Consider the following 23953-nt stretch of genomic DNA (forward strand, 5'->3'; position numbering starts at 1 on the left):
GTTCTCTGCAGTTTGACAAAATAAACTTTTAGCAGACATACACATTCACATATAATCTCTTTCCACTTGCCAAAAATACTGATGACATCATTTCCTGCTCAGAGGTGGAAATTGTAGGGTTTATTAAACTTAAAAATAAAAAAATAAAAATTCTCCTAATTTTCTTTTGAAATCATCTTGCAAAAGATATTTAATCTCAATGGGTTTCATTTCCTGGTTAGATAAAAAGTTACTGACTTATGTTGTGAATTTCATAAAAACTGTCAAGAATGTGTCCAGACGTCAAGAACATAAATATTAATTATATCTCGCATTAAAAAAGCAACAACATTATTTTTTTTTAGTATTTTTTACATCATTGTGACATCATTCTTATAAGTTTCTCCATATGCTATCATTAATATTATGCATTCAATAATAATTTGTGTAATTCTTATGCATATTGGCACCTAAGTTCAGCAATTTTGTCTCTATGGCATTTAGTACAGTGTGCAAGTGTGTGTATATTTGTGTAAATTGTGTTGCCTGAGCATATGGATTCAAAAGCTTTGCATTCTCTCTTTGTGTTGCTACATCCGGGCTTCCTTGCTGCGAAATTCCCAATCCTACTACGGCAAAGGGATGACTCATGAATATTAATTAGATCCTGCTGACGTTCTTGGCATCCCTTTGGAGCATCCAGTCGGCGAACTACCTTAATATTCATGAGCCAGCAGTATGATTCGCCAACCCGCTCTAGTCCGGCCAATGAGGGAGCACTACAGAGCTAGCGTCATGTTTTCTAATTAATATTCATGAGCCAGCAGTATGATTCGCAAACCCGCTCTAGTCCGGCCAATGAGGGAGCACTACAGAGCTAGCGTCATGTTTTCTAATTAATATTCATGAGCCGAGTCTTCGCTGTAGTAGGGATCGTTAATCGGTTTCTCTGGTGGTTGCGTTTCGTTCTCCGAAGCCATTTTGGACTCAGTTCAGTTTCATGTATGTCAGAATCGGACCCTGTCTAGCCATACTCACGGTGCACTGAGGAAAGAAGCATTGCGGAGAGGCTTTGCGCGGAAATCACCGGGCGACCCGTGTTATTTGACGCTGAATTCAGTGGAGGGCGTTTCAGTGGAATATTGGCGCTTTCCAATGGATTTGTCCGTGTGTTAAAGTTTCATTCAGCCCGAGCGGTGGGGTGGACGGACGGACGTCTGGCCGACGGTCACTCGGGCTCGTTGTGTGCGTGTGTGAGTGAGTGTGTGTGTGCGCGTGTGTGTTCCCCTTATCTTTTTAAATGTTTGCAAAGCAGAAGACACTGGAAAGGAGCAAATCTGGGGTGTTTTTGGATCACTAGAGGAATATGTTCGCTCCCTGGCTGACTTTTGCACTTCTTCTGGGAACTTTCTGTGCAGGTGAGCGCACATTTATTTCTTCTCGTGCCAAGGATGGGTGAGATTTGCATAACTATGACACAAAACACTGTAAATAATAATAATAAGTGCTGCTGTTTTTCTGTTGTTTGTGATGAATGGAGCTAAACCAGGTGACATTGTTACATTGTGTCATTTAACGTTCCAATCGAACTGTTACAAATGTAACCAGTCCACACTCGAGTGACACATTCTAAACGCCTCATGCACGAACACACGTTTCATATGACTCCTGAATGGCACTTCTTGCAGTTTATTTGCATTAGAAAATGTTTTAGGGTACATTTAAAGAGTTCTCTGTTGAGTGTTAGTAAATATGAGTGATGAGATTCATTCAGAACTGCAGATACTATAATCATATCTCAGTAGAAACACAAGGACACTGCCAACTGTTTGTCTTTTCTCTTCAAGGATTTCGATTTTGCATCTATTACTGAATGATCACAGCTGTCAGAGGCGATTGATTCACGTGTGAATGCTTTAGGTTATGATTTCTATACAGGTGCTTTTATATTTCTATATAGAATAAATGAAATGCATAGGTTGTGCATTTTGAGTATTTAATTCCCTTTTATAGTCCTCACTTGAATATCCTTTAGAGATGTGTTTATATATGTTTGGCTGGTTGTGGACTGTGGCTTTGTTGTGTTTGAGGATTTGGGGGAGGGGTATGTATGTGTATATATAATATACAGCTCAATAACACACTGACATGAGATTAAAGAACATCATTTTCCACTTTGATGAACAACCCAAAGTGAGATTGTTTCAGTTTTGCACACACTGTCAGAGGTTTGAATACATTGTTACATTGTTGAAGGAATTATAAATCGGGTCAGATACATTTGAGTCTGTTTTGATTGTTTTTCAAGGAGCTCAAGAACTTTGGCACATGGGATAGGATCTATAGGATTGGTTTGAAAGCGTGAAACTACAGTTGACTTCTGGAGAGTTATTTCAGTGGACAGAAAACTCTGTAGTAAACATCAAGTGGTTTTTCTGAAGTCAGTGTGATTTTGGATACATGGAATTCTTTTATTGTCATGTCTGGTCACTCACTTGATGGTTCAGTATGTTCCCCTCTGAGGACAACGGAATCACTGACAACGACATGGCTTGCGTGTGGTTTGTGTGTGTTGTGCTGGGTTTGTTTAAAGGGTTGGCACATGGTTGTTGGGGGATGGGAGTGTGTGTGTGGGAGGTTGTGTTGGGGGTTGGAATTCCTCCATGGAATGAAATGGCCACCATGTAGTCCGGCAAGCAGAAGGGGAGCTGCCCACCGATTTACAGAATCATCTAGAGGGATATATGTGTCTGCATGTTGCGTTATGGATGCAAGCTGCCGCGCATGAGAGAGAGAGAGAGAGAGAGAGAGCGAGAGAGAGACATGAGAGCGAGAGAGAGAATGGGGGGTAGGGGCACTGTGGGAAATGGGGGATTGGTCGCCTCAAGCAAGAACTGGGATTTAAAGAGACAGTAAGAGATTTTTTTTATGTGTGTTTTTTTTTTTTTTTTTTTGTAGTGTGTACTAGACTTGTCATGATATCATCATTTTCACACCGGTGTGGTGTTCATGTTCAAACAGACTAACACCGGTAGTATAGCAGCTTGGACATTAAGTGGGTCTATGGTGTAATTTACATTAAGCAGGGTTAGGGTTAATCATACACAATAACACATGGCAGCTTGATTTCAAACTTTGAACTTTTATATATTATTTATATTAACCAAATATTAAAAAGAAGCGTCATTAAATATGTGTTATTCAACTTTTTGCTAGTTGGCTTTACAACAGTTGTGAAGGGCAACGAACCCACTTCACCTGTGCATTCTCTCCATCATGGGCGACCGGTCGGGTATTTCGTTGCCCGGGCAAATACATCACTTAATGTGGGTTTTTGCAGGTTTAATGTTGGTGTTTTATTACCATTCATCCCAGGACCCAGTTTAGCTGCTGGTAAAGGTGTGATTAAAATCGTTTTGTTCCCTCCTAGGGCTGGCCGATATGCACGAAATAGGTTCACGATATTTTTATGTATAAAAAGAAAAAATAATATCACAATATCAATTACATCGTCATCCCCCCGGATGAGGGATCGGTCAATATTCTTGCTTTTAGTGATTGAAAATTGAATTAATTCGGAGTGGTGTTGGCGTAGTGGGCTACAGCACATAACTGGTAATCAGAAGGTTGCTGGTTCGATCCCCACAGTCACCACCATTGTGTCCTTGAGTAAGACACTTAACTCCAGGTTGCTCCCGGGGGGATTGTCCCTGTAATAAGTGCACTGTAAGTCACTTTGGATAAAAGCGTCTGACAAATGCATACATGTAAATGTGAATTTATTTAAAAAAAGTTCCACAATACTGCACGCCTCAGAACAAACAGTGCATCAGACATGCGCATAGATGCTTTCAATCATCTGTTTTTAATAATATGATAAAGAGTGTTTCTTCAAGCGCCTGTCTAACAGCGTTTCTTGTGTCATTCCGAATCTGAGATGTCTTACAGTTCCTCACTATGCACATTATATTCGATCGATCTTTTACTCTGTGAGAGGAAATCACGTGCATTACAACCAAATTTCACGCTTCGAGACTAAAATGTGTATATTTGTTAACTGTCTGGTAAATGTTTAGATTTCACTCATCAATGAATGAATTGTGTAGGATAGTGTTTGAGTATTGAGCTAGAGCCTTTTACACAGGGCTGTAACCACTATATACTTTCAGGGGGACAAGTCCCCCCCAATAATCAGATATGGCCAGAGTGTCAAATTTAAGACGTCAAGCAGTAACCGTCTGGATTAATCTAGCGCCGCGCATCAGCAAGCAGTTCAGGTTAAGAGTGTTTTTGTCATGCGAGATGTCCGTGTGTCTAAACGTGCAGAATTTCACCACTGTTTTATGATTGAAAAGTTATTAAATAATTTCCAAGGGTGCAAATTATTCACCATTTTTAATTTAAAATATTTAACGTACAGTGCGTGATTTGTATTTTATTATTTGTTATTTTCTTCCCAATTTGGAATTCCCAATGCGCTCCAAGTCCTCGTGGTGGTGTAGTGACTCTCCTCAATCCGGGTGGTGGAGGACGAATCTCAGTTGCCTCCACATCTGAGACCGTCAATCCGCGCATCTTATCATGTGACTTGAGTGCGTTACCATGGAGATGTAGCGCGTGTGGAGGCTTCACGCTATTCTCCACGGCATCCACGCACAACTCACCACACGCCCCACCGAGAGCGAGAACCACATTATAGTGACCACGAGGAGGTTACTCCATGTGTCTCTACCCTACCTAGCAACCGGGCCAATTTGGTTGCTAAGGAGACCTGGCTGGAGTCACTCAGCATGCCCTGGATTCAAACTCGTGACTCCAGGTGTGATAGTCAGCGTCAATACTTGCTCCGATACTCAGACCCCCCAGTGTCATATATTCTTAATGCAAATATTATTAGGTAATCATTTAAAATAATTTTTTTGCAAGATTTTCTAAATAAGTTTTTAATGTCTTTAATTAATTCAGAATTTTGTGCAACATCTCTTAACTGTCCTTTAAAAGAGACCATTTTATTTTGAGGATGCCTCAATAAATGAGCCACCAGTTAAAGGAGAAGATCACCTAAAAACAGAAAATGTACTTTTACTCACTCATTACTCACCCGTATGTTGGGGTTTTCCTTGGAACATAAAAATAGATATTTTAAGCAGCTATATTCCATAGAATAAGAGTTTATAGGGAGCAGGAGCTGTCGAGCTTCATAAAGGACAAATATAATAAAGCGTCAGATGTATATTAAAGGTTCAGTATAAAGACATCATGGTCCAAATGACTCGTGCCCTGTGTTCCTGCTTTCTGCGGCCGGACAACAGCTTTGTGTCATATGGACTACTTTTAATGTATTTCAATAATAATATTTTCCTCTTTGGACCTTGACGGCAGTGCTCAATATGAACTGTTTTAGTGTGGAAAAGAGCAGCGTTCGGATTCTACTGGGAGGAAAAAACAATGAGTGACAACTTTAGGACTGAAAATAATTTTGTGTGTTTTGTTTTTGCTAGTCTGCTCACACCGTCATGTCATTTTACAGATACATCAATGATGAAAAGAAATTCTATTTATATGCATCTTTTCTTCGGCACAAAAAAGAAAGAAAAGATGACTGAAACAGGCAAATTGCCAGTAATACAGACACCGTGTTTGTCTTGTACTGTGTGCTTTACAAATACATGTATCTTAAAAAAAACAGAAATTATGCAATTTTGGGCCTTTATGGCATTTCAAGCCTTTATTCAGAAAATGATTGCATTCAGAGCCTTTAATATATTAAAGGACCAAAGAGGGCAATTATGTATCAGGGTACATAATCATTTACCCCATCAGGGCAAAGTCTTGGACTGTATGATTTAGACTCATTTTTTCTGCAAAAGTGTGTTTATAAAATACATTTTACACAAAAAAAAAAAAAAAAAAGTTTTTTTTTTAACTTTGTAAACCAAAGAATTCGCTTTTAATTAAAAATGTGTGGATTTTTGGGGCGTGCAAATATGTAAATTGCTAAAGAATAAAATGCAACGTTTGCCAACGCGAGGAGTCATTTTTATAGAGAGTTTAGGCTTGTAGACGTTTGCAAATCTCACTTGTATTTACCGTTTTGTGCTGCGTCAGGTCTTTGCGCTAGAACATGAAGCGTTATCCAAACCCAGAGATGATGCGCTGGGATCCGCTTAAATTGCCTGTAATTGACTTTCACCCTTGAATTCATGAATGTGCAGTTTCCTCTTGACTTCCTTATGAATCTCAAAACCCACGTTACAAATCTGAGCTAATAAGGGAAGATCGCACGGCTTGCGTCTTTGGCCGCTCAGTCAATAATATAGAGGATCTCCACCAGCAATAATGGGCAAAGCAAACAGATGTGTTTATACGCACCTTGGACAGCAGTTTCCAAAAGCTTGTCTTTTGAATTCATAATGAGGATTTCACTGAATCACCGAATGTGACGTGCTTAATCAATGACACTGATTGTGCCAGATATGAGCAATAATTGGCCTAATAAATGGCTTCATTTGGAGTGTTTTGAAGCTTTTTATTGTGTCAAAAACATTCGTTTTCCCAGAGCTGTACTTATAAAGTGGATTCATTTAGTATAAGTGTTTTTTGGTGTGTATCTGTTAATATAACCATAGATCTAAGGAGGTATTTGCTTTTGATGCTTTTCAAGGCCTGTGGTGAGTAATCTATCCATTTCATGCTTTTTGTACTTTTTTGGAGTTCTTGTGCTAGTTATATTGACTGATATTTTGATATATTTATATGCGACTTGAATGGAAAGTAAGTATCTGTGAGTCTAGTTATTCTCTGCAGTTTATAAAGCCTTTATCCTTTATAAACATTCATGTTATTGAGTTCAGAATGGATTGGAAATACCACTGAAAGAAGATCATGACCTTTGTTGTGCATACCAGTCTGTTGAGCTAATCGTCATCATTGCATTTCATATTTCAGGGTCTCTCTTGTGTTTCATATGGCTCTCTGTCCATTTTCCAATAGCCACTTTGTTTTTACTCTCTGAAATCTGCTGTAATGATTACAAACAAGACACTTGCTTTCCAAGTCTTGGATAATTTCCCAGGTTTGTAATCGTTGCATATCCAGTTCTATTATTTCCTTAAATGAGATGATGTGTTTGAAATGTGCAAAGAGGGATTGCGAGTGCTGTAGAAAAGGCTCTCTCTGTTTCTGCCGTGTCGTTTGTTTACCTTCGCAGATAGCGCTTATCTGGACCCGCGCTGCATGAACAGAATGCTGCACATAAACAATGATATTCCTCCAGCGTTATCTATTGCACGCGCATCGTCCTACATCAAACTCTGCGCTCGGAGACCTCACGAACATGCTGAGGAATTGGATTAGCTCAGGTTTGTTTAACTCAAGTATTTCAAGAGATTATTGTCCACGTATGTTTACAGTTTGACGAGCCGTGACGTGAACGATTATCCGCCTGTTAAGTAGCGAGAAGTTCATCCGAGCTCAGACATTTAAGTAGTTTGATGGTCATGTAGCACGTATTATTTATTTCGCATTTTCTGCACATGTTGTGGTAGGTATAACACTCCTATTGATAGCTAAACGCATGATCGGATTAGCCAAAATAATGGGGGATGCGTGTGTAGAGCTTTGAATGTGTTTGAAGTCTTCGGAAATCTGTAGAGTGGAATTTCGATGTCGTAGATAGTTTGTCCCATCATTCTGAGCTCAGACATTTTGATAGTTTTCCGACCTTGAAGCGCATATTAGTTTGCTAGAAGGAATCCGTATGAGTGCATCACATTACAAACCAAACTAGTGCTGTGACAGCTAATCGCTAAAACTGTTAATAATCGGTAATGAAAATAAGCAACAACATATTTCATCTGTTAGTCAGAGATGTGCGGGTTGCTTACAGTAGTGAATAACTCTGCATGATAACTCGTTTGAACAGTAGTGATGAAATAGTTTTGTTCAGTTAGGTGCATATTTCTGTTTCGCAACGCTGTTCATCTTTCCAACAAAGCGAGTTTCCATTCAAATTAATTAGCAAGCGAACCTGTACTCATCTGTCAATCAAACCGATCACAACATAGGAACGAAGCACAATCATTTTGATTAAGCACATTGGTTTTGGACATCAAATTTAGGTTTAAATGTAACTAATCTTGCATGTGATGCATGAACATATTTTTAGAATAAAGACATTACAACATTCTACGTCTTTCCAGTTAACATTTAGATTGTTTTCTTTCTTTTCATTTATTGTCCTGCTGCTTTCAAACTGATAAAACAAATATAATTTGAAACATTTGATACATTAACCCTTTGAGCTCGGCCAGAGGGCCTGCAAGATTTTAGTTTTTGTCAAAATAGTAACAACTCCAGTGTTGACTAACACAAAATTGGTGTCGTTTGAAAGTTTAGAAGCTCTTTTTTTTACAATGCATGTAGACATTATGACCAAAACTGAACAAGTGCTTGAAATCTGCAGATAAATCAGAAATGCTCCATTTTGATATTTGTGAATAAAAATGACATTGTACATTATTATTGCAATCGGTAAAAACATCGACTGAACATCTACATCAAACTCATAAAATATCCATGTGTCATATGTTGTTGGAAAGCTCTCAAAGAGTGGAAATCAACCAGTTTGTTTTACTCACAGATAAAAATATAGCGAGTAACAGCTAAATATATGTCTTTGACAATTATATTGATGTTGATTATATGCCGCTTTTTCACTTATAACTTCATGAAACATAAACGTAAATAAAGCCTTATTTGGAGTCTGTGATTATCTTTCAATCGAGTCCACACACAAGATAATCAGATGTAGAGATCATTAGATAATCCACATGAAGCACAATGTTACATATGACCACCAGGAGATGGCGCCAAATACACGACACAGACTCAATGATGACTCAAATGACACAGAATGAAACTCATTGTGTGAAATCTCATGACTAAAATCATGTCTGCATGCTATGCAAACCTTTAGTCATTGTTGTGTTTGCATGTGTAATTAGTTCTTATGTACAATTATTATCTTTTATTTGTTTGGAGATGTTTTTGGACACTATGATTAATTATATTTGTAATGTTGGAACTTTTGATCGCTTTGTCGTATCAACACAAATATGTTCTCAGATACAGTTTTTAGGTTTAAGTGTTTCAGAGCCACCTTATTTACACCCAGAGATATATTATGTCAAATAATAAAAAAAAGAGAAATCTTCAGCTGTTTCTAAGGCTCAGAGGTCTCAGAACGTATCATAATCTATATCATTTAATAATACGAAAAGGTTTCTTTACAACTATACCAAACACTTGACCCTCCATGTCTGTTGTGTTGAGTTATGTCTTTTATTTTGGGTATGCAACTGAAACAGGAACTCTTTAAAAACACCTTCAGAGCTGAAAGGGTTAAAGCTGTTTTTATAGCAGACTGTCATTTATGTTTTGTTTTTTAAATATATGTAGCTTTTTTTTAATCCGATTAATCAATGAAATATTTGAAGATTAATAGATTATCAAAATAGTTGTTAATTGCAGCTTGTGTTTTCACAATATCAATATGTCAGTAGTCTGTTCTGATACCAGTGAAATTTCACTGTTCTCGATACCAATTTCGATACCACCGCATTAATATGGTAATGTGCTATTGAACAGTCTGCAGACATCTGTGGTGCTTTTGTGAAATTCCTCAGATTCTGTGCATGCCTGCGTGGGACAGGTTATCTGTGGAATCTTGAAGGTCACCGTCAGGCGCATCAGGAATGGGCGTTGAGGTCGTTGCTGTTTGTGGGTATCTCCATTTCATCCTGACATTGAGACGATTGCTCAGTGGTCGTGTCTGTCTGTCGCCCGCTCCGATGATCCTTGTTTGTAGCAGAAGTTTCTTTCTCCCCTGGAGAGAACAGTTTAGAAAGGGGGTAGTGTTGCGGCAGGCCCCATTCAGCGAACGGTTGATGGCTCTTTTTGTTGTGTTCTTTAGAATTAATGAGCGCTCTGGTGTGTATTTGTGTCCGTCTGTGTATTTGTGTGCATGTCTCTTGTGCCTTTGGAAGCCATTTGTCTGGGGGGTTGGGGTCTCGTCTGGTGGAGGGGTCCCGGTTCCTCACGGTTGCCCCCCTCGCTTTTGTGTCAGTCGGCCTGTGTACTTAAGGTCCAGTGAACACACGGCGTATTGACACCATCTCCCATCTGACCCATTTGGTTGTCTTTAAAGAGATGTTTTAATATTCATTCAAAGGATTGGGTTGGAAAGGATTGGAAACTGGTTCCAATTTTCCAATTTCTCCAATTTTTGCAAATGTTTCCATGTATCATGACTTTTCGTTCCATTTACAGTTTCCAGATATGCGAATGGGGGACTGTACTTAAATGCTCTAAAAGTGACCACATGCACTTATCACGCCAGGGTTTCTCTCGGTGAATACCGCTTATGTGGGCATGTAATGCATAAGCGACTTCCACAGAGCTTTGTCGAAGAATGCGCATGCTTCTGGAACAGTTTGGATAAGTAGGGATGGGATGATATGGTTGATATGGTTATCTCACGATTCGGTGCGATATATGAAATGAGGTTCATGATTCGGTATCATCTCGATTCTATATGATAACACTTAAATGACTAGAAAAAATAGTGAGCTACATTCAGTGAACAGGACCTGTCCTGAAAAAGTATGTGAAAGTCAATATTAATATTTTAATTATTTTGTTTGTAATCATTATTATAATCAAAATGTAACTTCGTAAAAGTACAAAAAGTCTACATTATATTAATTGATGTTATATCATGAAATTGTATATATAATAATGATATAAGCTATAACTGATTGAAATAATATGTACAATTTAAGTAATAACATTTGAGTTTACATTCATTTGTATAAGAAACACTAAAAAGGTTACTGTCACTTTAAGAGTTCAACGAGCGGCTCACAGTGTTCCGGTTCAGCGAACATCAACGAGAAACTCTCGGTTTCTTTAGTGCATTCATGCTGTGAGAGATTAAATGCATATTTATTTTCATAGAAAGTATATTAAGACGCATTATTCAATGAAAGTGGAGTCGCCTCATCTTTGATGGACACACATTACACGGAGGTAATACTTTAATCTCAAGCACTTATTTCAGGTATTTCTGAAAGCTAAATTCAAACACTTTAAGGACCTTGTGTGAACCCCCAGTGCAGAATGTTTTTGGTTCGTGATTTATTAAAATTCAATATAGCATCTCGTCCCTACTTTGGCAGGGTGTGGCCGGGTCATGGTTCCGCACAGCTGGCCCCATATCAGGCTAATTAGCCCTCGAGAGAGAGAGAGAGAGAGAGAGAGAGAGATTTACAGACAGCTGTCCAACACATTTGTGTGTTTGTCTTTTTGTTTTACGTTCCTAAAATATTATTTATATTCTCATGCCGGAAGGAGGAGGGATGTGCCATAGTGGAGTTCCCGCCGGCGCTACATCCACCTGAAAGGAGCAGCCGCGGCCATCCGCCGGAGGACGGAGGAGCCCAGCCGCCTGGAAGCGGAGGAACGGCCACCGACCGTGAGGGGACGAGGGGCTCCCAACCAACCGCCTGGGGCAGTTACCGCTGCCAGGTGCAGGGGAGACCCTTATCGTCCACCAAAAACGCGGTTGGGAACTCCACTACGGCGCATCCATCCTCCTTCCCGGATTTCTAATTAGAATTAATAAATATGAACTGAACAAAAAGACAAACACACACACAGGTGTAGGACAGCTGTCCGTAAATCTCTCTTCAGTCGCACCGCCGTCTTCGTTCAGCCTTTATACCTCTCGATGGCTAATTAGGCCCCGCCCTCCACCCTTCCTCACCTACGTAATCATACATCATATCAACAAGTCAGCACAGCGGAAAGAATTCAACATTTCTGGGAATAAAGTGGGAAAAGGATATACACCATAAACTTTACCCATTTATACACACCAATTTAAAATATCGACTACTATTCCTGACATTCCTATATATGCGCTTGTACACTGGGGGGAATCCCAGAGTTTTGCGCAAGAGGAAAACCCCACTATTGCAGCTTAATTCTGCAGGTCGTGATGGAAAGTTAAGGAAACAAACAAAGCAACAACTCTGGAATATCTGGAAATAAAATGCGAAATTGGGAATTCGGTAGCTGTGAAGAAAGCTGCTTCCTGACTGAGCCGCATGCACAGGAGTAAACACATGGAGTGGTGGTGGTGTAGTGGTCTAAGCACATAACTGGTAATCTGGTAATCAGAAGGACGCTGGTTCGAGCCCCACAGTCACCACCATTGTGTCCTTGAGCAAGGCACTTAACTCCAGGTTGCTCCGGGAGATTGTCCCTGTAATAAGGGCTCTGTAAGTCCCTTTGGATAAAAGCGTCTGCCAAATGCATAAATGTAAATGAGTAAAGAGAACACATTTAACACTGTTTCTGTAAATGCATACGAGTCTTAAGCAGCTTTCACGCATAAACGTTTTTCTGGTATACATGAAGACGATCTCCTTATTGTGATTTTGAGATGGAGATGTGGCAGATGTTTCCTCCACGCTCCAGATGGAGGAATGTGGTTGATAATCGTGACTCCCAGGCTCCTCTCCTGACCTCTGCGTCTGCATGTTGACATGCAGCTGTTGCAGACATCAGCGGCTGTCATCTGCATACATGCTTCACGCCCTCTCTTCGCTTATGCGCTCGCAGCTATGAAAGCGAGTGCAAAACTATCTCGCAGAGGAAGAGCATGTTTAATGCATACTAATATGTAGGATGGGAATTCAGTTTCCACTTAATGCTTCTGGTTACTTAATTCACCTCGACTAAAGTGTTCTTCTGTTTATCTGTTCAATAAATCCGCTGGTCTCATATGCCTCACTGATACTATGTCTTTATTTTTCTCCTAGTGTTTAATGATATGGCTCTTGTGTTTAATACAGTCATCCATGAGATTCAAGGTTGAATCTGGAAACCTCGTCTTAAGTTAACAGAATAATTAACTTTCAATGGAGTTTTGCGCTCATTGTTGGAGTGATACTGTGTGAGAGGATGTGAGACGGTCAGAGACGTGGGATCGTGGGGTGATGGAGGTCACACTTTTGTCATGGAAAACCCAGTCGTGACCACCTGCTGTGAGGAGGCCCGTCAGCGACGGCTCATGGGTTCGTGGGAAACTCTTTCTTAGTCTCTGGTACAATCTGTCATTTGTAGCGTAACAGAATGCCTTTTTAATGTTGTTGACATTGTTAGTCCCAGAGTTTGGCTCTTGAGATGTGATGAAGGGGTCAAGGGGCTGAGAAGTAGCCTAATTTGAGTAAAAGCATAGTGTGTGTTTTGTGTCATAATAAGTTGGACTTGACTAGCCCGCTTGCATAAAGTCATCATAATTCACCGTTTACTTCATATAAAGGAATATTCCGGGTTCAGTACAAGTTGAGCTCAATCGACAACATTTGTGGCATAACGTTGATTCCCACATAAATCAATGGATTCCATTGTAAGTGTCTCACTGTAACACTTTAAGAAAAGGCGGGACGAGTTTAAATCATTTTGGGTTTTTTTTGGATTTGCTTCTACCACAAATGCTGTCGATTGAGCTTTACATGGATTGAACCCGGAATATTCTTCAGTACATATTCATGGCGTTTCTATGCATTGTGGAGTGTTTTTTAGGATGTTACTGTATGGTTGCTGGGATGGTTTCTTGGTGGTTGCTTCCTGGCCGAAGAGTCAACTCAAGTCTCTATAGCATAGTCAGTTTTCCGTTCAAGTTACGAATTTTACCTGTGCAAAAAATTGGATGTCTGACTAAGGCAGCACATTCCCATGTGTTTAAGTGAACTGAAATGGGTGCTGAATAGGGCTGCAACTAATGATTATTAGAACAATTATTCGGGCGACTATTGCAATGATTAATCGTTAGCTCTTAACTCTCTTAATTCAGCTTGTGCCTGGACTTAAAAGGTTGTATTAAACGTGCTTACTAACAATAAAGAGGACTAAATCATCTTTTAAAAATATTTCTAAATGACATTCACTGAATTAAAGGGGAAAAACTACTTTGATTTTTATTGTTTAATGAATTAAAAAATCCTCTTGTTACAAAGTGTTTTTGTCTTGTTTTCTATTTAAAATTGTCTAAAAATCCTTAAAACAAGATACATTTAATTGAGAAGCAGCTTATAAGATATTTAGACTTGCTTTAAGAGGATGTATTTTAAATATATAAGAGAAAATATACTCGTATTCAACATAAATGCTCTAAAAGCACGTCTAAATATCTTATATGTTGCTTCTCAGGTCAATGCATCTTGTTTTAAGGATTTTCGATATTTTAAAATTAATTAAATATTATATTCAACATTCTCCGATACAATTTTTTTCTTCTGCAGTATAGCTTCTAAAGTAAATGTACATAATGAGTTTTAGATATTTATATTAGAAAACAAACCAAAAAAGACACAAAAACAATATATTTTGGCATTGTATAATGGGCGGAGACTCTCTCCCGTGATTTCTAGCCATCTTTAACTCACTGTTCTTTATAGAGCTGCGTATCGCCTATTCTCCTCCCCATAAGATACACACGTGACACTCATATTACACGAGCAATCATGTTATAATCTAGCTGCAGCGAGCGTGCGCCAATGATGAGCGTCTCCGCGCGGGACAGTGTATCAGTCGGGAGAAGTTTGAAACTCTCTCGCGACTCACAAATGCCAGTTTCGGAGTTTGTGTTTATTTATACAGCCCACTTCCTTCCTTCACTCTTATTTGAACTTTAATAATCGATGCATTAAATACAGTATGTGATGTGATCACAAAACATTTTTAGATTTTTGTCCATTACGCTGATTACGTTGTAATAGTATTGTAGTTGCAGTGAATTATTGAGGTTTAACGCCATTTTTGTGCCACGTTGCTCATAACAGCTGCCAGTAGATGGCGCTATTTTGCTGCTGTTGTTTTTTTAACAACCGTTTCTGCGTGATGTCGGTCTCACTGAAGCTCATTTGGTGTCTTTGGAGGGCGGGGTTTTGGAAAGAGGGGGCGTGGCTATTTCAAAGGCTCAGTCTTGTAGAAGTAGAGTGGCTGAAATCGGCAATAGCACCTTTAATGCAAATTAAGTAAAGCTAAATATTTTATAAATATGTACGTTACGAGTAGAAGCTTTACGGCTGTTGAGCCAATGAATCCCACATTTTTTACCCAATATCCCAAATTTCCCATTATTATGTGGGAATTGAAGCGCAGCTAATGATGGTGTGCTCTCAAGACATGGCTCAAGTCCCTCCTTTAATGTCAGACTATGGGATGTTTCGGCCATTTTATTGCTCACCAGGTGTAAGTCTGATAGCTTTGAAAAGTTCCTCAACAAGCCGCATCATTTAATGCATCATTCATGTCCATCTTGGAGCACAGAAATGATCTTCTACAATGAGCATATTCATAGTCTGAACAGGGTATGGTTCTTAGCTGGTGAACATCAGTGTGTTTGACTGGTTGGGGTGTAATTATTCGGCAGTGTAATGCTTCATTGGCTGATCGTTGCTGGAGGATATATGCGGCTGCATGTACGAGATCCTATATGCCAACAAAATGCATCATCCACAGTCATGACCTACTTAAAACTCCTCTCACACACACACAGACTCCAAATCCCTCAGTCTGGGTTGAAATGAGGTCTCCTTAAAACCCACAACATGTTTCACTTTTGATGGGAAAGAAGCCATTTCTCAGTCTGCTGTCGGCCTTACCTCGCAATCCCTGGTGGCTTCAAACAGGTTCTCTGAATGCGTCTTTTGATGAAAATATCCTTTACATTTAGCCAATTTTTTGTCTCTTCACACTCGTACATTTTACTCTCACTTAAATGGCATGTAATGTTAGTCAGCCAAGACCAGTTTTAGAGATGATATTGTTGTTTATGTTGTGGATATAGCTGATTAATCTCATTATGGATGCGTTTGAGGATGCTAATTAACACGTTAGTAAGGCTGGTCAGTTAACCGTTGTTTTTTTTCTCTTCATCAGTACTTTTTATTTTAATTAAAGCCATTTAATTACTGTCATGATGCATTTTTTCATCTCATCTTTATTTGTCAATGACGGATTTGCAGGAAAAACTCAAATCTATTTCATTGACGAGGTTTGAATGCTTTTCCTGTTGTTTTTTTTTTTATAGCGATGGCTGTATTATTATTATTACTATTGTTCCTTGTGGTTATGTGTTTGAGTTGTGGTTTGGATTTCGTGCCAACGTCTATAAATAGATTTGTGTTGGAATGACTGAATGAGGAAAGAAAAACCCTTTTTGGTGTCCAGATGGACGGCTGCCAAATGACAGCACTCGAGTGTTTTTGGAGGTGACTGACTGAAGAATACGAGTGTTTTTATCTTTTGTGAAAGGGAAGATTGTTTATGTGTTTTTAGAAGCTCTCCAGACCCGGTGAAGAGGGTTATAGTACTCTGGTATAGTCATCTTGCCATTCAGACTGGTTCAGAATTAAAGACTCATTTTATTAAATCAAGTTTTACAACAGAAACGGAAATCCTGGAGATTTTAAAGTTGTCTTTTCCAGCTCTGGAAAAGCCATTGAAATTAATTATATCTCAAAAGTCATGGAAATTTCAGTTACACCGGTGATACCGATCTTTCTGTAGTGATTATACATGTTTTCTGTTTTTTCACTGCTCTGCAATATAAGACATTTGCTGCTTGTTCAATTTATTTGAATAGAATGAATTAAAACCAAAATTTTAGAACATTTTGTCACACATTGATTTCATTGTTTTCCATCCATTTATCCTGTTGATACGCAATCACCCGCACATGCGGTGGTGACCTCACTCTGCTTATATTAATATATAATTTACTATCTATAAATGTAATTAATGTTAACATGATACATGGTTTCAAAGGTCAAAGGGTTCAACATTGATATCCGATCTCTGTTTCACGATAGTAATCCTCCAGAAACAGTAATTGAGTTATTTGTGCAGGAGTACAAATGAAAACATGCAATATCAAAACAGGACTTTTATTATGAAAACATGCGATATCAAAACGGGACTTTTATTATGAAAACATGCGATATCAAAACGGGACTTTTATTATGAAAACATGCGATATCAAAACGGGACTTTTATTATGAAAACATGCGATATCAAAACGGGACTTTTATTATGAAAACATGCGATATCAAAACGGGACTTTTATTATGGTGCTCAATAAGGGGCGTTCAGTAAGTACGAAATGTAAAATGCTTCCATTTTAAGTAGTAAAATGGAAGTTGAATTAATTCATTTGAGTTGGGACTGATGAAACTGGGCAGGGGGTTTCAATTTCCCAGCATGTTTTACATGCAAATCAATAGCGAGAGAAATGTATATTTAAATGTTTGTTTGCCAGATGAATAAGTGTTGTAGTGAAACTGTAACAAGTTCACAGGAATGAGGAAGCGGGACACGGCGATTTTCAAACTTTGTCTTCTAATCAGAAGACACATTCGCTTAACAGCGAAAAAGAAAACCAATGCAAATAACAATAAATCCAAAATGGGGCATTAAATCAGGGCAGCGTTCAGCTTGTCAGCTGGGCTCTCTCTCTCTCTTACACTGAGGACTCGCCCTTTTATTTCCCCCGTACACACACACATACACTGAGCGGCTGCGTGTGGTTCTCTCCCTCTGGCGTCCCCGTCTCTTCCCATATCTCCCTCCCGCTGATTAGGCTCCGCGCTGGGCGTGCATCCTCACGGCCCGGCCACACCCTCCTCCTCGTCACCGAGACCGAATCCAAGACCCTATTTTCATGGTCTAGGTCTTGTTATGGACTCGTGAGCATTTGGACTCGGTCTTTGACCATTGCACCACGTATCTCTGTGTTTTCGGCATCTCGTAAAGGAGCGGTCTCGAGACACCTGTGTTCTACTCTATTCGTTGCACTGCATTGGGATGAACAACCGCTAAGTCTTTTAGAAATGCTTAAGCCATTAGTTGCGTGAATGCTACATATACTGAAGAAATGGTAAACGTGCTTCTCTCAGTGTCATCAGAATTGACCGGTTTGGAGTTGTTTCTATTTTTATGCCATGTTGTTCATATCAGTGGTCAGTTGAGGGCGCTATTTTGATGCTGTTGTTTTTGACAACCATTTCTGCTCTTGTCGGTCTGAATAAAGCTCATTTGGCATCTTTGCTGTGTGGTGTTTTGGGAAAAAGGGGGCGTGGCTAATTCAACAGCTGAGCTTGGGTAAATTCTAGAATGGCTAAAATCGCTCACAGCACCTTTTAAGCAAATAATATATGAGATATATATGAGACTAGAGTCAATATTTGTTTATACATTTTATACATTCATAAATAGTCTGGACTCAACCTACTTTGGTCTCAGCCTGGACTTAGACTTGGATAAGCTGGTCTCGGCTACAACACTGAGATGAATATAAAGGTCGAAAACATGTTAGTGTTTAATATTTTGTTATGTTGAGATTTAGAAGAATGTATTTTAAGGCCTAACCTCAAACTCGGTGCCTCTTTGCTTGACATCATGGGATCATCAAACGATAATTGTGGACCTCCACAAGTCTGGTTCATCCTTGGGATCAAAAAAGCCTAAAAGTACCACGTTCATCTGTACAAGCAATAGTACGCAAGTATAAACAACATGTGACCAAACAGACATCATACCGCTCAGGAAGGAGACGCATTCGTCTCCTAAAGATGAACATAGTGTGGAGTTAAAAGTGCAAATCAATCCCAGAACAACAGCAAAGGACCTTGTGAAGATGCTGGAGGAAATGGGTGGATGAGTATCTAGATCCACAGCAAAACCAGTCCTATATGGACATCACCTGAAAGGCTGCTCAGCAAGGAAGAAGCCGCTGCTCCAAAACCACCATAAAAAAGCCAGACTACAGTTTGCAAGTGCACATGAGTAAAACTTCTGTTTAATTTGTGTCGAAAGACGAGATCCACACAATTAATTTGTCAATGAAGGTCTCTTTTAATACCCTTTCTGTTCTTTATTGTCAGTTGTTAATAATAATAAAAAATAAACATTTTATTCGAATCAGGCATAGCACAGATGAGATAAAGCCATTCGATACTCTTTCATTAACATGCACTTATTTAAAGACACTGTTTACAGAAATGCAGGATTCCCTTAAAGAGACAGTACCCGGTTTTAATGTAAATACCTGTAAATTGTACAATTTAAGCAATATAAATATAAGAATATATAATAAATGCAATATAGTTTATTTATTGATTAAATACATTGATTTGTTTCATTTGTAAGCAAAAGGGACATTATAACAAAAATATAGTTTGTCAAGGAATCTAAATGGAGCAGTGACAGGATGATAGGCCAAAATAAGCATTTTTAAACATTTCTTTATAACTTTATTACAAAGTGGAGCTAACCCAAAATGTATAGGTACGTTCAAGGCAGAGACATTTCTCATATCTCCTGACCACTAGGTGGCGCTCTGCCGAGACTCATTAGGCATCCTCAAGTCACAATGGCCATGTCATATACCAAGTTTCGTATCAATACGCCAAAGTGTTACAAAGATGCATCCTAGTGTCCATTTTGCCATTCTCACCATCAAATTCATTGGAGCGCTATATCTTTTGATATCTTTTTGTTCCTAGTGTCTTTAGATTTATACACGTCACATTTCTTGCAAATCGGACATACGGTTTAGGAGACCGAAAAATGTGTTTCTCAAAATAGCAGAAGATCTAGTTGGGTGTGCATGAGCCAAGGAATTACAGTTCAAAAGTTATATACATAAGTGAACATTTGAACAGTTGGTGGCGCTAGAGGTTTGTAGTTAGAGACCCCAAATTTGGGTCGGTTCTAGTTGAGAGAGTCCTCTATTAGTGTGCCAAATTTCATAACTTTCCTATGTACGGTCCTATGGACTGCCATAGACTTCAACGGTGGAACAATTATAATAAGAACATTAACGAATACAAGAGGTGCCTACACACTTTCAGTGCTTCACCCCTAATAGAATACAGCAAGTTGACGTGGACGTCTGATTTACTTTAGTTCATTAGGCGGTGCATGCAAATGGACCAGATGGAAAAAAAGGTTTAGTGATTAATTTGCATTTGCAGATTCACATGCATTAATGAAAATATGGAGAGTAGAATATCTGGTTAGTTTTTGCACAGTGCATACAGGCGTTTTGTTGCGAGTTTACTCTTGTGGTGTAATTATAATCTTTGCTTGCTGTGTACTTATTCACTTTCCCTTCTTAATCTTATTGCCGTGTTGAATAGCATGCTGTCAGATTGCTTCTTCTACGGTGTCAAAAGGTTTCAGGGTTATTTATCCAGCCGATGCAGTGAAAGGAACTCTGGAGAGAATGGTAAAAGGTCTTTGGGAAAGTGTTAATAGAGTCATTCAGGGACAATACAGAGCAGTCTGTCTCTCTGTAATCCGTCTGAAACGGCACAAAGACAGATGCTGCTAATTAACTTCTCACGTCATTGTTATTAATGGGCTGCTGTGATGAATGAATATATTGTTTAAGGGTAAAGCATCGTGATGAGAAGTGTGTCGAGAGCATCAGAGGTGATTAAACATCTCATTTGGAGTTTTTAATCTTCTGTTGTTTGTGTATCTGGACGTTCTGACTCACTTTAAAGACTTGTATTTATAGATATACAGTAGCTTACACTTTTTATTTGGCCAATATGTTTTCTAAAGGCTTCCTTGTTGCACAACTTGCGAGGATGCTTTTAATTGCATTTCTGATAGTATTTCAGTTAGGAGCAAAAATTTGTGAAGTTTGGTAAGTTTGATTCTTTTCTTGAGTCAGTTTAGACGGTTCATTTAAATGAATCGATTTAAAATTCTGATTCAATGATTCTTTGAAATATTGACCTACATGTATTTTCACACAGTAAAAGTTTTGACTGATGTTGTCAGTTTATTTCTAAATATTATTATTATGGTTACACTTTGCAATTACACTGTAATCCTTAAGCTTAACGAACAGCGTAGTGATTCGCCTCAATCCGGGTGCCTCCGAGACCGTTAACCCGCGCATCTTATCACGTGACTTGTTGAGCGCGTTACCGTGGAGACGTAGCATGTGTGGCGTCTTCGCGCCATCCACCACGGCATCCACGCACAACACACCACGCGCCCCACCGAGAGCGAGAACCGCATTATAGCGACCATGAGGAGGTTACCCCATGTGACTCTACCCTCCCTAGCAACCGGGCCAATTTGGTTGCTTAGGAGACCTGACTGGAGTCACTCAGCACGCCCTGGGATTCAAACTTTTTAAACCACACATAGATGCTGATTTCTGGATCAGACATATAAGTGTATGTTATTGTCTTATGTAGTTAGTGTACAGTACTGATGACTCATTCTCTTCGTATACAGTTCGAATCCACAAAGACAGCGAGCACCTCACTGTTTCGTAAATGGGAGAAAAGAATCAGTGAAATCTCTAGAAATTATTGGCCGATGGGTCTCTATTACCCACAATTCTCTCTGGAGCTCAAGTCAACACATCCCTAGAAAAAGCAATATTAGGAGGTGCTGTCATGGGCTAAACGTTGTCTGTTCAGGCAGCTGCCACTCAATGGCTCTGTTTAAAACCTTGCTGTCGTCTTGGGGGACGTTCACTCAAAATCAGCAAGATGGAGCGCATCAGAGTGGAACAAAGCTAAATGTAACATTTGTAAAGTTTTAAACATGGAGTGAGATGTTAGGGGAAAAAATAGCGAGGCTTTCATTGTTTCACAAATTCCATGTTTTCCATTTTATACAATTTTTTCTGAATTCTGTGTTTTAAAGTTGAATTAAATGTAACATCAGAAGGCTGTCTAATCAAACAAGTTCTTAACCTTTCATCAAATGAAAACGGAACGATTACTTTTCAACATACCATATTGCATTGTTCTTTATCAAAGGAAGTGCTTCGGTACTGAACCTCCGATCATCTCCGATCTTCCACTACATTCCACAGTGGGTGCGAGACACTGTGGCTTGAAGGCGTCTCCAGGTCTCCGGCTAACCATTAGACGACCGGGTGGAGGATCGGTGATGATCTGGGGGTGCTTCATCAAGGCTGGAATCGGACAGATTCGTCTTTGGGAAGGATGCATGAATCAAGACATGTACAAGGTTATCCTGGAAGAACACGTTTCCTTCCGCACTGACAATTTTCCCAACTCTGAGGATTGGTTTCTCCAGCAGGACAATGCTCCATGCACAGACAGGCCAATCAAGGTGTGGATGGAGGACCACCGGATCAAGACCCTGTCATGGCCAGCCCAATCTCCAGACCTGAACCCCATTGAAAACCTCTGGAAGATGGACGGCCACAAGCCATCATACAAAGCCAAGCTGCTTGAATTTTTGCACCTGGAGTGGCATAAAGTCACCCAACAGCAATGTGGAAGACTGGCAGAGGTCTCAGTTGACATTTTCTGCAATAAATGCTCTAAATGACTACATGTTAATTTGGCATTTGGGAGAAATGTTGTCAATACTTTATAGAATAAAACTAAAATGCTAATTGTTCTCAAGCACACACCTATAAAGAGTAAATCCAGAGAAACCGATCATTTTGCAGCGGTCTCTTAAATTTCTTCCAGAGCTTTATATTAGAAGCCTTTTGGTCTTTATCTCATTTATTTGAAAATATAAACATGAAATCAGAAAATCGCAAATGTTCAGTTTTTAAAAGGATAAATGTTGTACTTTTATCTCATGGAGATGATACAAACTGATGCAGCAAATAAATGAAATAAATGAGGTATTGATGCACGTGTTTCAATTAGCGCATTTGGAAATCAAACACGTATTTCACAAGAGTTTGCTTCGGTCTAGAAAATAATTTATGCTGCTCTGTAATTCTGATGAAGAGATTAAAGTGAATCTTTTAACATGAACTTATTCTTTAAAGTTACTCACATGTACATTCATTTAAAATGAGGTTTATTTGAACAGAAGAAGCTGCGATGAGACTTCATGCTGAGGGAGCTGGTTAGTCTCAGTGTTAACCCATTATTAAGGACAGTAGGTTGGAGGAACACTTTTTGGCAAGACTCAGAACAATCTGTCAATTTGCATTTTAATTTTTCATCAAGGTTAATTATGAAGTTTATCACAATGTACTTGTGGTCTATTTATGGCTCATTTTGGCACACAGATGTTTCATCAATAATTCACTTTGGGAGATTTGCTTTATCTACAGAAGCTTGAAAACAGCTGTATTTGTTCAGCGTGTGGAAGAAGGACTCTGTTGTTTTGTGGTTTTCCGCATCTGGGTTTAATTACGCTCGAGGTCTCGTCAGGAATGTGGAGGTGGTTTTCGTGGTTTGTGTTCGAGTGTGTTTGGTGGTTTGTGACAGCCGCTCTAGACCACATTAAATTAGATCCAGACTAACTCTTTTCATACGAGTGATTTTCGCCACACGATTTGTTTAATGTGTGGTGCGGCTGTGGCTCAGGTGGTAGAGCGGGTCGGCCACTAATCGCAGGGTTGGCGGTTTGATTCCCGGTCCACATGACTCCCGAGTTTCTCCCAATGGCAGGCTAGCACTATTGGCGCCATTGCCGTCATTGGTCTGTGAATGTGTCACAGTGTCGTTAAACACGTGGCTGCAAGTGTGTTTTTAGTTTAAATACTTACTGTAAATCTCTTTTAAACGAATCGAGTTTGACTATAAAATCTTCCATTGCTGTTATACTGTTTGTTGTGGCATTTAATAGTATAGTGCACCCAAAAACATACATCCTTTAAAATGTCTTTTATTCACGACGCTTGAAGAGATAATCGGTCTGTTTAAGTCGTATTGACAAACTCGTCACTTTGCCCTCTTAGGCCTTGTCCACACTTATACGTTTTCATTTTGAAAACGCATCTTTTTATCTCTGTTTTGATCTTCCATCCACACCTAGACGGCGTTTTTCTCCACGAAAATTTAGCTTTTGTTGATACATTTGAAAAGCCGGTTTG

The 23953-nt window shown here is 39.2% G+C and overlaps 1 protein-coding gene across 23 annotated transcripts in view; it reads left to right on the forward strand.

Moving 5' to 3' along the window:
- The first annotated feature begins 945 nt into the window (after positions 1-945).
- Positions 946-23953, forward strand: part of acvr2ba (activin A receptor type 2Ba) — a 54040-nt gene continuing 31032 nt past the window's right edge. For all 23 annotated transcript variants that reach the window (XR_007969357.1, XR_007969358.1, XR_007969376.1 and 20 more), the window contains exon 1: positions 946-1397. Coding sequence is in view for 1 of the 23 variants with exons in the window: in XM_052114227.1 (XP_051970187.1) it covers positions 1346-1397 (52 nt within the window). In the remaining 22 variants the exon portion in view is untranslated. The remainder of the gene's footprint in view (positions 1398-23953) is intronic.

This window comes from Xyrauchen texanus, chromosome 41 (assembly GCF_025860055.1).
Source record: "Xyrauchen texanus isolate HMW12.3.18 chromosome 41, RBS_HiC_50CHRs, whole genome shotgun sequence".
Classification (NCBI taxonomy): Eukaryota; Metazoa; Chordata; class Actinopteri; order Cypriniformes; family Catostomidae; genus Xyrauchen; species Xyrauchen texanus.